General features: G+C 39.9%; 1 protein-coding gene across 1 annotated transcript in view; it reads left to right on the plus strand.

The window, feature by feature from the left end:
- Nucleotides 1–13,836, plus strand: part of SARNP (SAP domain containing ribonucleoprotein) — a 98,776-nt gene extending 84,940 nt beyond the window's left edge. The window contains exons 10-11 of the mRNA XM_073663694.1: nt 11,757–11,840; nt 13,651–13,836. Coding sequence (XP_073519795.1) covers nt 11,757–11,840; nt 13,651–13,692 — 126 coding nt within the window. The 3' untranslated portion in view covers nt 13,693–13,836. The remainder of the gene's footprint in view (nt 1–11,756; nt 11,841–13,650) is intronic.
- Nucleotides 13,837–14,554: the final 718 nt, after the last annotated feature.

The raw sequence follows: 14,554 nt of genomic DNA on the forward strand, positions 1-14,554 counted from the left end.
AAGCTGTGATACTTTCAAAAGGGAGTGCTACTAGGTACTAACCATGCAGGGTGCCCAAACTTTTGCATTGACCCATTTTCCTTTTTGTAATTTTTGAAATGAAAAAGATGAAAAAATATATATATTTTTACCTAAAATACAAAGGAAATGTGTCATCTTTAACTTTAGTCCGTTTTAGAGATCATTTCATCTTCAACTTGCTTAGCTGTTCAAATAACAGTAAATTTGACCAGGGGTGCCCAAACTTTTACATGCCAGTGTATCTTTTACCACACAGCCAGTATATGATATATGCAACACTACTCAGAAAAGTCACCATTTGGAGATCTGTTCTTCACATCTGTTTTCTAGACCTGGTGCAAATTCACCAAGCTGGCAAACAAGCACATCATTGGCCTGTAAACTACATGTGGTTCCTAAGCCACAGGTTTGGGGACTCCTGTACGAGGGGAATCTACCCAAAAATGGCAGGTGGCTTTGTTTGCGCTGATTGGTTTATGTTAAAAAGAGCAGACACTTCAATTGGATGGACAAAGACTTCAGGCCTTTCTAATTCATAATTTCTTTTTTTTTTATTTAAATCTTTTAACATGAAAATGGTTCCAATGTACGCAGAGTCTTCATCCTGGCAGCCAGGTTAATCTTTTTGCCAAATGGTTATACTGTTAACTGCTTACATGTCTCTCTTCCAATGGCTGTCTTGTCTCTCAACCCTGTTGGGCTTTTTACTCCGCGAATAGCCTATGTCTCTCATCCACACTCATTATATCCAAACACCAAATTCTTTTTTTTCTTTATTCTTCAATTTTATACAAAAGATAATGGTGGCTTCCAAGTGGAACCCGCCTGAAGAATGGCGAGATCACACTTAGCCGCTTGACGGCTTTTGATGCCTAAACAAGTTAAAAAAGTTACAAAAGACGGAACGTATATACAGCAAGCCATTTTGATATTGTTGTGGAAATGTTCATTGTTTTTAATATTTGAGTGCTTTTTCTGCCTGAAAAAGATGTCATTTGGACATGCCCTTAAATTGTAATAGATTTTCTCTCAACATATAAAGCATTATGGATGCTTATAAAACCATTTTTTCAATGATCTGTCACATGTCTAAGGCCCAGATACAACCGGGTTATCCAAAGATCACTTTTAGTCCAAATCTGCTGCTGTTAATTTGCTGCCTTCATTGCATCAGAATGCACTTTATCGGAGTTAGCACAGAAATTGCTTGGGTGATCAATTCTTGTGACAGTATTTAAATTCCCCATTATAAGTACAGGTAGCTGGTCCACTTGACAAAATTTGCACTTCAGAATGCGTTCCTGTCATCAATAAACTTTTTATACAATTAAGTGACAAAAAATAGTATTAAATATCTATTTGTCACGGAGCTCTGTATATTTTATGAGCAGGGCAAATGTAACACAGGATTTGTAGACTTTTATCTTAATTGCGCACTAAATTATTTTGTGACTCATTTAGCTATTCCTGTCGCTGCCATCTTTTTGGGATGTAACTGTCTGAAACATCCCTGTGAGTGTAGAAAAGGGCTGGTGTGTACTTGTTCTGCTTTTCAGCCAAGAATGGGTTTTGGGGCTCCATTGTCCTCAGCAACAGTGTAGGTCTTCAGGATAAAAAAAAAATGGGTTTATTGCGGGACAACCACTTTAAAAGTGATCTATTTAAAATAGATCGCAGACCTGATGAGGCTGAAATACTGATTCTAAAATCCATGTCAGAATGGCTATATAATAATTTTTGAAAACTATCTAGTATGATCAATTACCTGGTAATGCTACAGTGAATACAACTAGGAAAATAAAACCCACCAGAAAGCACAATATGGTGCTAGTAATCTGAACACTCTTTTCACACCAAGCTTCGTCAAGCTTGACGAAGCTTGGAGTGAAACGCTAGTTGGGTGCGGTTCTCTTATGGTCTGGTGAGAACCCCTTTTTTCTTTTGCCACTGTGCTTATATTGTATTGTATATTTTTCCACCTGTTTATATACTCACTGCATTGTGTCTTGTCTATTGATTTACTTTAAAATTTTGTATCAGATTATCCTTTCTCATCAGCTATGATTGTCTTGTGTCTTACATGCTTTTTAACCTTTTTTTAATCTGTGTTTACGAATAAAAAATTTTTTTACTTTTACTATTGTGCCTTGCACTTATTCCGATCTGCTTTGTTCCGTTTCTATATGCATTCTGGCCTACCTACTTTATGCTCCTTACATATACATGTAGGTTTATTTATCTTTTTCTAGGAAGGGAAGCACTAGAATATTACATTGATTATTGGGGTATTTTTGAAAGATGTCAAGGCTGATATTGAAATGAGCATGGATTCATAAGATGCTTATTTTTATTTCAGGAGTATACAGCCATTCTGACAGCTTCATCAAGTGTCAGATCTATTTACTGTATGCAGATGGTATTGAGAAATCTAGTGACGGGTCGGCTTTAAACCCATGTGTCCCTAATGAAATGTGACCTATTTCACCATAACTACCTTTTTCTTATAAAAGGAATTGCTGCTTATCTAATGTTTTCCTATTTCTTTAGATTTTATTTGAAAGAGGTTAACCACTTTTATTTTTTTGGACTGGAAAGCATGGTGAGGCGCGAGTGTGTAAGTGTAAACAGAGCAACCCAGATGAGTGTAATGTGACCGCAGCCAGACTTCCTTAATTCGACAAGGCTCATGACTGGTGGCACAGAGGTACTGACTTGGTATACACCTCGGCAGGGAAAGAAAAGCGACAGGAATTTGAACTTCTGCCATTCTTCATATTACTTGGGCCAAGATGACCTCGCTACCCGTTGAGCAGGTCAGAAAGATGGTTCAGCTGTCTGTGAAGTCCTTCCTGTGACTAATGATCTGTTCTGCAATACAATGTTACATATTATAGCCCAGCTCTATTAGGCAAAATAGTTGTACGTCCCAGGATACATTGTAGGAATTTTATTATTTTTGGATTTTGTAGTATGCATGCAATTGGCACAAGATTCATCTGTAAGACTTTTGAAAAGAACGGACACAGCCTTTCTCCCCTATAAAGTGCTGCAAAATAACATGAGCCTAAAATCAATGATTCTTTAATTATTAAACGGAATCTGTAACTAGGATTATGCTGCCCAATCAGAGTGCTGAATCACTTAAAAAGCTTCTTAAAGGCAGGCCTGTGGAGTTGGTAAGCCAAACCTCCGGCTCCTCAGTTTCCATGACTCTCGACTCCACGACTCCGACTCCCTCATATATGGCTCATGTTTAAGTGATAAATTTATTGTAGCACAGATTCATCTCATCTAAAAGTCTAGACCCTTAGATCAGGAATAGGGCAGACATTTATAGGACATTTCATAGCTTTCCCAAATTCTTGTGAAAAAATATTCCCCACAAACTGCATTGAATTACTGTACCCAATTTATTATATATTTTCGGAGTCTGTCCATTTTATACCGACTCCACCAAAATGGGCTCCGACTCCACAACCCTGCTTAGAGGGCACCTGTCTGGTCAAAATTCCCTATGTAAAATCAACGCATGGTAGAAGTTGTAATTGGCATACAAACCATGTGTCTGTAACAGGTAGCCGCCCTTGCTGACAGGAGAAAACAGTCTTAATAATCACACTGCGCCCTGTTCTTTCCAGTCATCATGGCAGGTCACTGTTTTTATTTTCGGCTGCTCTAATAGTCCTCTTGGGTTCTATTCACATGTCCAGTTGTCATGCATCTATAATGGATACAGTAGTTATGAATACTTGGTGGATGACCACCTGTTCCCATATTCTTTAATATCTCAATAAATACTTTTAAAGAAAGGTCCAGTTGATAACCGTTTTTTACTTTTTGGCCAGACAAACACGTTGTGCAGACATCAGAACTAAAAACGTAAACAGAGGGAGGCAAATGAAAGACCTTTTATGACACTACTTTTCGAATTAATGGTGTTGTACTGGAACATAGTATTTCTATTATTGTAATCCCAAAACAGATCTGAAAATGGGCATTAGTTAGCCTTGCCTTCTGACATTGATTCAGCTTTTTACTTGTGCTGAGTGTAGGCAGAAAGCTGGCAGTCGGCGACGGGAGGCAGATTCTGCCTGAGCTAGTCCCATCACTGATTGACAGCTTTCTCGCTATGCAACGTGTAGGCAGAAAGTTCTCAATGGCAGGAGACGGAGTCAACTCGTGAATATCAAGGTCTTGCAAAGGTGCAGCATATAAAACAGTGGAGAAAATTTATTAAAGTGTAAAAAAAACAAAACCTAAACTTTTCATACAGCAATTTATAAAAGTGCATGTCTCTTTTTAAAACACTACTATATGAAACTAAAGCTACAGTGTTTGTCAGCTGTCGGAACAAACTTGTTTTGTTTTTTTAGATCATCTTATGACCTCTACAAACAGTTGCTGACCTCAGCATTGGCGCCTGCACATAGTGTATGAAACTGTCGAGCCCTAGTGATTGGCTGCAGCGGTCACATAGACGTAAGGGCCTGACTTCAATGCAGCAAAGTAAACAGAAGCCTAGGCCTCTTTCAGACATCAGTGATTTTTATTCTATGTAAAAACATGGACCAAATTTCTTTGTGTTTTTGATCCGCATTTCATCAGTATGTGATCAGTGTGTCAGCAGCCACCGCGGGGACCCCAGCGCTGAGTCACGCCTCACTTGTCGTGACGTCAGCGTGGGGTCACGTGTTGCCGGTGAGCGGCCACCGAGAGCCATTATCTGCAACACAAGGTATTTACAAATATACTTATGCCCACATGCTGAATACATTGGGCAATATAAAAAAAAGTACCGGACATCTTCTTTAAAGGGATGCATTTCCAATTTAATCTGTTCCATGTTTGCATACTATAGCGTTAAAGCGTGCAGCTTTAATTTGTTAGTTTATTTAAAACATGACATGACAAAAAGAGACAGAAAAACGCAGCATCAAAAATGTGATAAAAACGTAAGGAACTTAATTTGGCTAATAGGAGCAGAAATGTTGCAGAAAATCTGCAACATTAAAAACCCAACAAATGCTCATGGAGGGAATGTATCCTAACATTTTTTTTGGGCCGTTCTGTTAGAAAACTTTTTGCTATGTGATACTAAAAGATTCATCATCTATACAAAATAACACATGAAACTGAATCCGCTCAATGTTAAGAGCTTGGTGCCAGTTCAACCTCTATTAAATTTTGAGACCCCTGGATCATGAAAACCGTTGTGACGTTGCCGAAACAATGGAAAGAAGCCATCTGTCTTTTTCTTCTTTTTTCTTATGGACAAACCCTGATCACTGAAACGATGGAGTTCTGGGAACTGAGTATTACAATGTAGTATTTTTGATGAGCCGATGAAGAACAGTAATGTGAAATGTAGTTATTATTGGTACCATTTCGATAATTTTTTATTTCATTTTAAGTGAGGTGGGGATTGGCTTTATAGTTCAATTTTTGTTTATTTTTTTGTTTAAACACTTTTTTTTTTTTCCATTTTTGGGGGGCTTGTTTTTTTCATGGCAAGCGACATTTTTATTGATACCATTTTGGAGTGCATACAACGGGTTTGATTTCTTTTTATTGCATTTTTCTATATACAGTACAGACCAAAAGTTTGGATACACCTTCTCATTTTAAGATTTTTCTGTATTTTCATGACTATGAAAATTGTACATTCACACTGAAGGCATCAAAACTATGAATTAACACATGTGGAATTATATACTTAACAAAAAAGTGTGAAACAACTGAAAATATGTCTTATATTCTAGGTTCTTCAAAGTAGCCACCTTTTGCTTTGATGACTGCTTTGCACACTCTTGGCATTCTCTTGATGAGCTTCAAGAGGTAGTCACCGGAAATGGTTTTCACTTCACAGGTGTGCCCCGTCAGGTTTAATAAGTGGGATTTCTTGCCTTATAAATGGGGTTGGGACCATCAGTTGTGTTGTGCAGAAGTCTGGTGGATACACAGCTGATAGTCCTACTGAATAGACTGTTAGAATTTGTATTATGGCAAGAAAAAAGCAGCTAAGTAAAGAAAAACGAGGGGCCATCATTACTTTAAGAAATGAAGGTCAGTCAGTCCGAAAAATTGGGAAAACTTTGAAAGTATCCCCAAGTGCAGTTGCAAAAACCATCAAGCACTACAAAGAAACTGGCTCACATGAGGACCGCCCCAGGAAAGGAAGACCAAGAGTGACCTCTGCTTCTGAGGATAAGTTTATCCGAGTCATCAGCCTCAGAAATCGCAGGTTAACAGCAGCTCAGATTAGAGACCAGGTCAATGCCACACAGAGTTCTAGCAGCAGACAAATCTCTTCAACAACTGTTTAGAGGAGACTTTGTGCAGCAGGCCTTCATAGTAAAATAGCTGCTAGGAAACCACTGCTAAGGACAGGCAACAAGCAGAAGAGACTTGTTTGGGCTAAAGAACACAAGGAATGGACATTAGACCAGTGGTAATCTGTGCTTTGGTCTGATGAGTCCAAATTTGAGATCTTTGGTTCTAACCACCTTGTCTTTGTGCGACGCAGAAAAGGTGAACAGATGGACTCTACATGCCTGGTTCCCACCGTGAAGCATGGAGGAGGAGGTGTGATGGTGTGGGGGTGCTTTGCTGGTGACACTGTTGGGGATTTATTCAAAATTGAAGGCATACTGAACCAGCATGGCTACCACAGCATCTTGCAGCGGCATGCTATTCCATCCGGTTTGCGTTTAGTTGGACCATCATTTATTTTTTAACAGAACAATGACCCCAAACACACCTCCAGGCTGTGTAAGGGCTATTTGACCAAGAAGGAGAGTGATGGGGTGCTACGCCGGATGACCTGGCCTCCACAGTCACCAGACCTGAAGCCAATCGAGATGGTTTGGGGTGAGCTGGACCGCAGAGTGAAGGCAAAAGGGCCAACAAGTGCTAAGCATCTCTGGGAACTCCTTCATGATTGTTGGAAGACAATTTCCGGTGACTACCTCTTCAAGAGAATGCCAAGAGTGTGCAAAGCAGTCATCAAAGCAAAAGGTGGGTACTTTGAAGAACCTAGAATATAAGACATATTTTCAGTTGTTTCACACTTTTTTGTTAAGTATATAATTCCACATGTGTTAATTCATAGTTTTGATGCCTTCAGTGTGAATGTACAATTTTCATACTCATGAAAATACAGAAAAATCTTTAAATGAGAAGGTGTGTCCAAACTTTTGGTCTGTACTGTATATATAGGTGTGGTAACCATAAAACCGCAGCTCTAATTAAAATTTCATTTTTCTCCTCTTTAGGTAGTGTACTGCAGCAGTAAATTAGTCTAATATATTGATGGATCTGGCTTTTACAGATGCAATGACACCAAATATGTGGTTTTTTTTTGTTTTTTTTATTTCAAACTGAAAAAAACTGAGGTAATTAGAATTTTGTTATGTGTTTTTTTTTTTTTTTTTTTTTTTGTTTTTACCTTATTTTTTTTAGTCCCCGTAGGTGACTTGACAATACAAGCTATCGGTGGCTCAGTGGTTAGCACTGGGTTCAAATCATCTGCAAGGAGTTTGAATGTTCTCCCCGCGTTTGCGTGGGTTTCCTCTGGGTTCTCCGGTTTCCTCCCACACTCTAGAGACATACTGATAGGGAATTTAGAGTGTGAGCCCCGATGGGGACAGTGCCAATATTGTCTGTGAAGCGCTGTGTAATTAATGGCGCTATATAAGTAAGTAAAATAAATAAAAAATGTAACTGACAATAACAAGCAGTATCAAATACTTAACATCTACCAGATTGCCCCCTATTACGATCAAAAACCCTTCAGTTGATCAGGGAGGAGAAATTGGACCCCACGCGTATCGACACAATGCGTCTTCCTCAGGGGTAAGTATACTTATACTCCCCATACATGGGGACCCAACATAGAACTTACTATTACATCCTTCTTTGGGAAGGGGTTAACGACTGTAGACCATTGACATGGAAAAATTAATCTTCTATCTGCTGGTGCCTAACTTTAGTGAATAAAATTTCACAAAGTTTGAATATGCAAATTTGAATCATTTACTCATTCATTGATTTCAGACCACCTAATAAAATGTATTTTGTAGTCTGATCAAAATTTCTTTTTTCTCCTGTGGGAGTGTCCCTTCCAGTAATATAGGATGGATTTGAGGTCTGTGTGTACCCAGACTGCTGCAGTCTTCACTAGTTCCTATATTGGCAGAGCTTCTATCCTGTACTTATTTCCTCTTCATGTAATTTCCTTTTTTTCTGCAACCTGTTTTCTCTGACATCACTGAGATACTTTTCACCTTCTGTAAAGGACTTGTGCTTTACAAGAGCAAAATGCTAGAATATTTTGTGAGAAGATTAATTATAAAGTTGTTTGACTTTGCATTTAGGAAGCAGATGAACAAAAAAAAATATTCTGGTGTACATAGCCTGTAAGGAGCCATACTGTGACACATAGCTTCATGGCTACTTTTGCTTGTCTTGCCGACATGTGCACCTTGCTATCACTTTTCAAAACAGTAAAAGGGTTTCCTGACTATACATGTACCTAACAACAAGAAAATTAAACCAAAATTCACACAAAAGTGTATGCTACTAGCCAGGCAAATAGAGACACTAAAAACAAAAAGCCATCTGACACTTCAGTGGAGGAGGTCACTGTCCCCAGCAGCTGCTTGGTGCCCATGGGTGCACTTGAGCATGGCCTGGGGCAGAAACAAGCATCGGGAGAAATATAAGAGGGGAAAGGTTTGATAAATGCCTGTCCCGCTGGCTTTGGTTAGGGGTAATTTGGCTCAGATGGGCTCCTGCAGCCCATGAATCAAAAGCTGTCAATATAGGTCTAAAGATGGAATGAAGAGCATTGTAAGTGTGTCTCTTTGTGACCCCAGCTGGCCTAGAGGTCAAGTGGCTTGATTCAGAATAGTAGCATTAGCAAAATATTCAGCAGTGCATGCTAGAAGGTGGGGCGAAGTCTTACAAGACTTGTGTTCATACACATATAGAAGTGGTGAGCATGGCCTCATCTGTTAACCCCTGCATTTGAGGCGATTCCTGTCTTTACAGACTGTAAATGAGTGATTTTCTTTTTGCTCTGATGCTACTTTAACTTGTTTAACATAATAATTAAAAGACCTCTTTTATGTGTCGTCCTAGACCTAGACACTTGTTAAATACAACAGAAAATTAGGTATTTGGTGATTTTTATCATTTATGTGACTTAAAATATCTGTAATAGTTTGCGTTACAAAAACATGCAAACCCTAGTAGTGGTATAAAGTTACATTCCATACAGAAATCATATTCGGTTTTATGCTATGATTCCAGTTATCACAGGACTCCCAAGAGGTCATGTTTTGAGATTTTTATTTTGTGCTGGTAAGTTAGAGTAACTCTGTATTGTCTCTCAAAGCAAAACTTGTTAAAAACACAAATGGAGTGTACTGTACTGAGTTTAGTGAACTCAAGTGTTTTGTAGCGTCATTTTCTCCAAGTGGTTTTGGTGATTATTTTTTTCACATTATTTTGTATCATTTTAACATGCAGATGCTGCTAAAGCCTGCAACTCCCTTCTCATATAATCTTAAAACTGTACTGTAACCAGATTTAACCGCTATAACCCATTACCACCACACTGTTGCACATATAGGTTATGGTGCATGGGTGTTGGTAATAGTTTATAAAGGTTATTATTATTGCGCCATTTATTCCATGGCGCTTTACATGTGAAAGGGATATACATAGCCCAAACAATTGCAATAAATTTTGAACAATACAAGTCGGCAACTGGTACAGGAGGAGAGAAGACCCTGCCCGCGAGGGCTCACAAACTACAGGGGATGGGTGAGGAAACAGTAGGTGAGGGTAGAGCTGGTCGTGCAGCATAATGGTGGAGCGAGGGTTACTGCAGGTTGTAGGCTTGGCGGAAGAGATGGGTCTTCAAGTTCCTTTTGAAGGTTTCCATGGTAGACAGGAGTCTGATGTGTTGGGGTAGAGAGTTCCAGAGTAGGAGGGAGAAATCTTGTATACGATTGTGGGAAGAGGAGATAAGAGGGGAGTAGAGAATGAGATCTTGTAAGGATCGGAGGTTGCATGTAGGTAAGTTTCGGGAGGCTAGGTCACAGATATATGGAGGAGACAGGTTGTGGGTGGCTTTGTATGCCATTGTTAAGGTTTTGAACTGGAGTGCCTGGGCAATGGGGAACCTGTGAAGGGATTGACAGAGAGGAGAGGCTGGGGAATAGCGGGGGGGACAGGTGGATTAGTCAGGCAGCAGGGTTTAGGATAGATTGGAGGGGTGCAAGAGTGTTAGAAGGGAGGCCACAGAGCAGGAGGTTGCAGTAGTTGAGGCGGGAGATGATGAGGGCATGCACTAGTGTTTTTGCATATTCGTAGTTGGGGCATGTGCTGATACGAGACATACGAGTATTTTTGATTTGGAGTCTGCAGGAAGTGGAAAGGGCTTAGTTATGAGGATTGAAGGAGAGATCAGAGTCCAGGGTTACCCCAAGGCAGCGAGCTTGCAGGACTGGGGAGAGTGCCATTGACTTTGATAGATAGGTCAGGTGGGGGGGTTGAGTGAGATGGTGGAAAGATGATGAATTCAGTTTTATCCATGTTAAGTTTTAAGAATCTGTCTGAGAAGAAGGATGAAATAGTGGACAGACATTGTGGGATTCTGGTTAGTAGGGAGGAGATATTGGGTCCAGAGAGGTAGATCTGTGTGTCATTAGCAAAGAGGTGATACTGAAAGCCATGGGACTCTGAGCTCTGCCAGGCCAAAGGTGTAGCTGGAGAAGAGCAGGGGTCCTAGGACTGAACCTTGGGGGACACCGACCGATAGGGGGCGAGACGCTGAATGTCTGATCTGTTAAATATGAGGAGATCCAAGATATGGCCAAGTCTTTGATACTAAGAGATGAGTCTGTAGTAAGAGGGAATGGTCCACTGTGTCAGAGGCAGATGACAGGTCCAGGAGGAGGAGGATAGAGTAGTGTCGCTTGGATTTGGCGGTTAGTAGGTCGTTGGTGACTTCAGTCAGGGAGGTTTCAGTGTAGTGGTGTGGTCGGAAGCCAGATTGTAAGCGTTCCAAAAGGAAGCAGGAGGAGAGGTGGGAGGACAGCTCAGAATGGACATGTTGTTCCAGTAGTTTTGAGGCATAAGGGAGAAGTGATATGGGGCGATAGCTAGACTGAGAGGATGGGTCAAGGGATGGCTTTTTGAGGATGGGTGTGATCGAGGCATGTTTGAAGCATGAGGGGAAGACACCAGTTGTTAGTGACAGGTTGAAGAGGTGTGTTGGGGTTGGGATGAAGACTGTGGTGAGGTTAGGGATGAGGTGGGACGGGATTGGGTCAAGTTCGCAGGTGGTGAGCTGTGATTTGGAGAGTAAAGAGGAAAGTTGATCGTTCGTAATGGTGGAGAAGCTGGTTTTAGAGGAGGAGGGTTGAGTAGATATGAGGAGGGGCTGTGGGGATGCAAAACGCAATCACGAGTTTCCTTTAAACTTTATTGTGGAGATAGTTCCTGACTGTGTTCTGTGGCAATTTTTTATTAGACTTAACCCTGCATAGCTGCATTTTGGTAGCGCAATGTATATTTTTTGAAACGCGTATGGTGTTTCTGAAAATTTTCACAATTGTTTAATACTTTACAACTGTCATGTCTTTACTAAGATAAACATTTCATTTTACGAATTACTTCATTTAGAGTTTGTGTATTTTCCTATTTATTTATTTCCTTCTATCTAACAGACAGAAGACGAAGAGAAACTCAAGAAGAGAAAAGAGCGTTTTGGCATAGTAACTAGCTCTTCTTCTGTAACTGAAGATGTTGAGGTAAGCCTCGGTTAGGGATGACTTTGATTTTTTTTTACAATATATTTTATGCCTACATTACTATACCACGCACCAGACCATAAGACGCAACACTAATTAAAACTGTAAGAAAAAATATATTTTTGCTTTGTTTAAACTTTAGTAATGTTTAGGTAAGATACAGACACTAATAGATAATCAATACCTATCACAATGTCCAATCACATTGACAGCCATAGTGCCCAACTACCAGCCGAGATACCCGATCATCAGGGGTAAGCTTACCTGCTTCCTAGAGATCACTCATGTCAGCCCTTTCTATTTTCCTTTTCTGGCTCTCACTGTGGAACTACTGATGGTGATATTCTGACTCTGTACATATAAAAAACTATTAAAGTTTATAGGTGTCTACTTAGGTTTCTTACTGTCATCTCTCCTGTAGTGTGATTGGCTTGACATTGACTTTACCTCTCCAAATAGTTGTGTTCCTATACTATTATGTGAGATGTGCTATTTATGCAAATAACTTCTTTAGGAAAAACTAACTACATTCAGTATTGCTTGTACTAGTCAGTACTCATTTCTCCTCCAATGTCTTGGAACAATTTGGATTCTTGGTTTGACACTTCTAGGGCTGATGAACCTGCTGCAGTGTCTCTCCCGAGAACAGGACCCAATCACACAGTGCTGTCAGTGGATCGGTGGTTGAAGTTCCCTAATGAGTAGAAATTCTGACCACATCTGACTGCACTAAATAAGGAGTTTAAAGGGGTTATCCAGGCTTTGGGTTCAAGTCTGCAGTCACTCTATGTGACTGAAGACTTGTGAATCCTCACAGCCTTCGCCATCAGGATTCTCTGGTGGCCGGAGCGGGTGTTCATGTGACCTCAAGAATGCAATCTGCGTATGTTTGGCCACATTCCAACTTAACGTGTCTGGGCACGTTCAATTCACTTGTATTGAGTGAGACTGCACACATCTAGTCAGCACGTGATTAAATACTTGCAGTCATGTGCCCGTTCGCTTCTGCCACCAGAGAATCCTGACGGGGTGCTCTACACGCTGTGAGGATTCTCCGGTCTGCAGTCACGCAGACTTGTGTCCCAAACGTGGACAATCCGTTTAAACTGTCTGGATCTGAGTTTTCTCCGATTCTGGCAAGTGTCAGCTAGCACCCGCCATGGGTTTACTTTGCAAAGAGTGCAAGAGAAATGTGTATTTTTTAGGAAACTTTGTATCTGCATGTGTAAATACTTCTGAAATATTTTTCACACTTATTGTAAGTTCATTATTTTCCTTATTGATTTTGTAGATTTTCTTGAACAGCACAACACAGCTGGAAATAGTGTGTGGTGGCAATGTACCTCATGCATTGGCTTGTAAAACTTGGAATGTGGGGTCAAATATGCACATTTGATGGTTCCTGGTTACCTTACACAAAAATGTGAGGGCTTCTGTCAGAAGTGTGAACTCTGTGCCACAGAGCCCATGTGCCTCCAAACAGCCTCAGGTGGAAGGCTGGCCAATTAGCCCCTATCGTGGGTCAAAGGGCACCGTAGTGGGAGCTGCTAAAGAGGGGGATGTTTGAACAGGAAGCAGTGTCCATAAAGCGCCCTATTCCAGCTGTGTATTACCTCCTTCAACTTCTTTACTGCTGCTTTCAAATGTTCCATTTGGGTTAATGAAGACGAGCAGCCACTATTTTTCTATGAACGCAGATAACCAGCACACACTCTGCAAAATCCAAGTTAAGAGCAAGGTGAACATGCAACTTGCTGTTAGGTTTTTGTTCAGATGTCACATTTTTACTACTTTTTGCTTATCATTCCAGGCAAAGAAGAGGAAAAGATCAGAACGGTTTGGCATTGTCTAGCACTCCTACTTCAGCTTAACAATTGATTTGTTTGTTTGTTTGTGCATCAAAAAAAGTATTGTAAAGAATTACTTTCCTTTTTTTTTTTTTTAACTTTTTAGAATGGGGGGACATGGAAAATTTAATAAACAAAATACAAGATGATTTGTAATCTGGTGTGTCTCATTAAATGCCTGCGTGTGTATTTAATATGTATGTGTACCATATAAATAGTTCTATATCAGACTCTTCTAATACATTAACAGTTTAGTGGGGCAGTCTTTGCTAGAACAAGTCATCTTGAATACTATTAATTTACTTCTATGTTTGGCCGTACAATGACTATTTCTGTACCAAGTGATTAAGGTATTTTGTTGCTTTTTCTTCTTGAATGTATGATGGAATTCAAGAGGAGGATGTTAACAATACTTTTCTATTTGTGTTGGAAGTAGGCTGGCACTAATTACAAATGGACTTTTTATACATCTGGGAATTCATTGCTTTACAACACTGACCTCATTCAAGCTTTATCCTGCATTCTTCCCCTTCATCCACACACACACCCCTAGGCTTAATACTGAATGCTTTATTGCTTCAACTCTCATTTGTCACAACTACAGGTTTCTTTCTCCCCGAAAGACTCTGCCATTTTATTCTTAAAAAAAAAACGAAACCTAGAAGTTCAATTATGAACTTAATCCACTTACGAATATTTTTTCATATAAAAATACAGTACTCTCTAACAGTTTGATTCTGCTGCATTTTTGTAGAGAATAATGTATTTAGAAATAAAAAAAATACCTGCCATCGCAAAAATGTTTATAGTGGAAAGTTGCCGCCATGACATATATTACCTTTAACATAACCCTGTATGCCCAGTTAA

This window comes from Phyllobates terribilis, unplaced genomic scaffold, assembly GCF_046119375.1.
Source record: "Phyllobates terribilis strain yellow unplaced genomic scaffold, ASM4611937v1 Scaffold_2__4_contigs__length_985480577, whole genome shotgun sequence".
NCBI classification, from domain to species: domain Eukaryota; kingdom Metazoa; phylum Chordata; class Amphibia; order Anura; family Dendrobatidae; genus Phyllobates; species Phyllobates terribilis.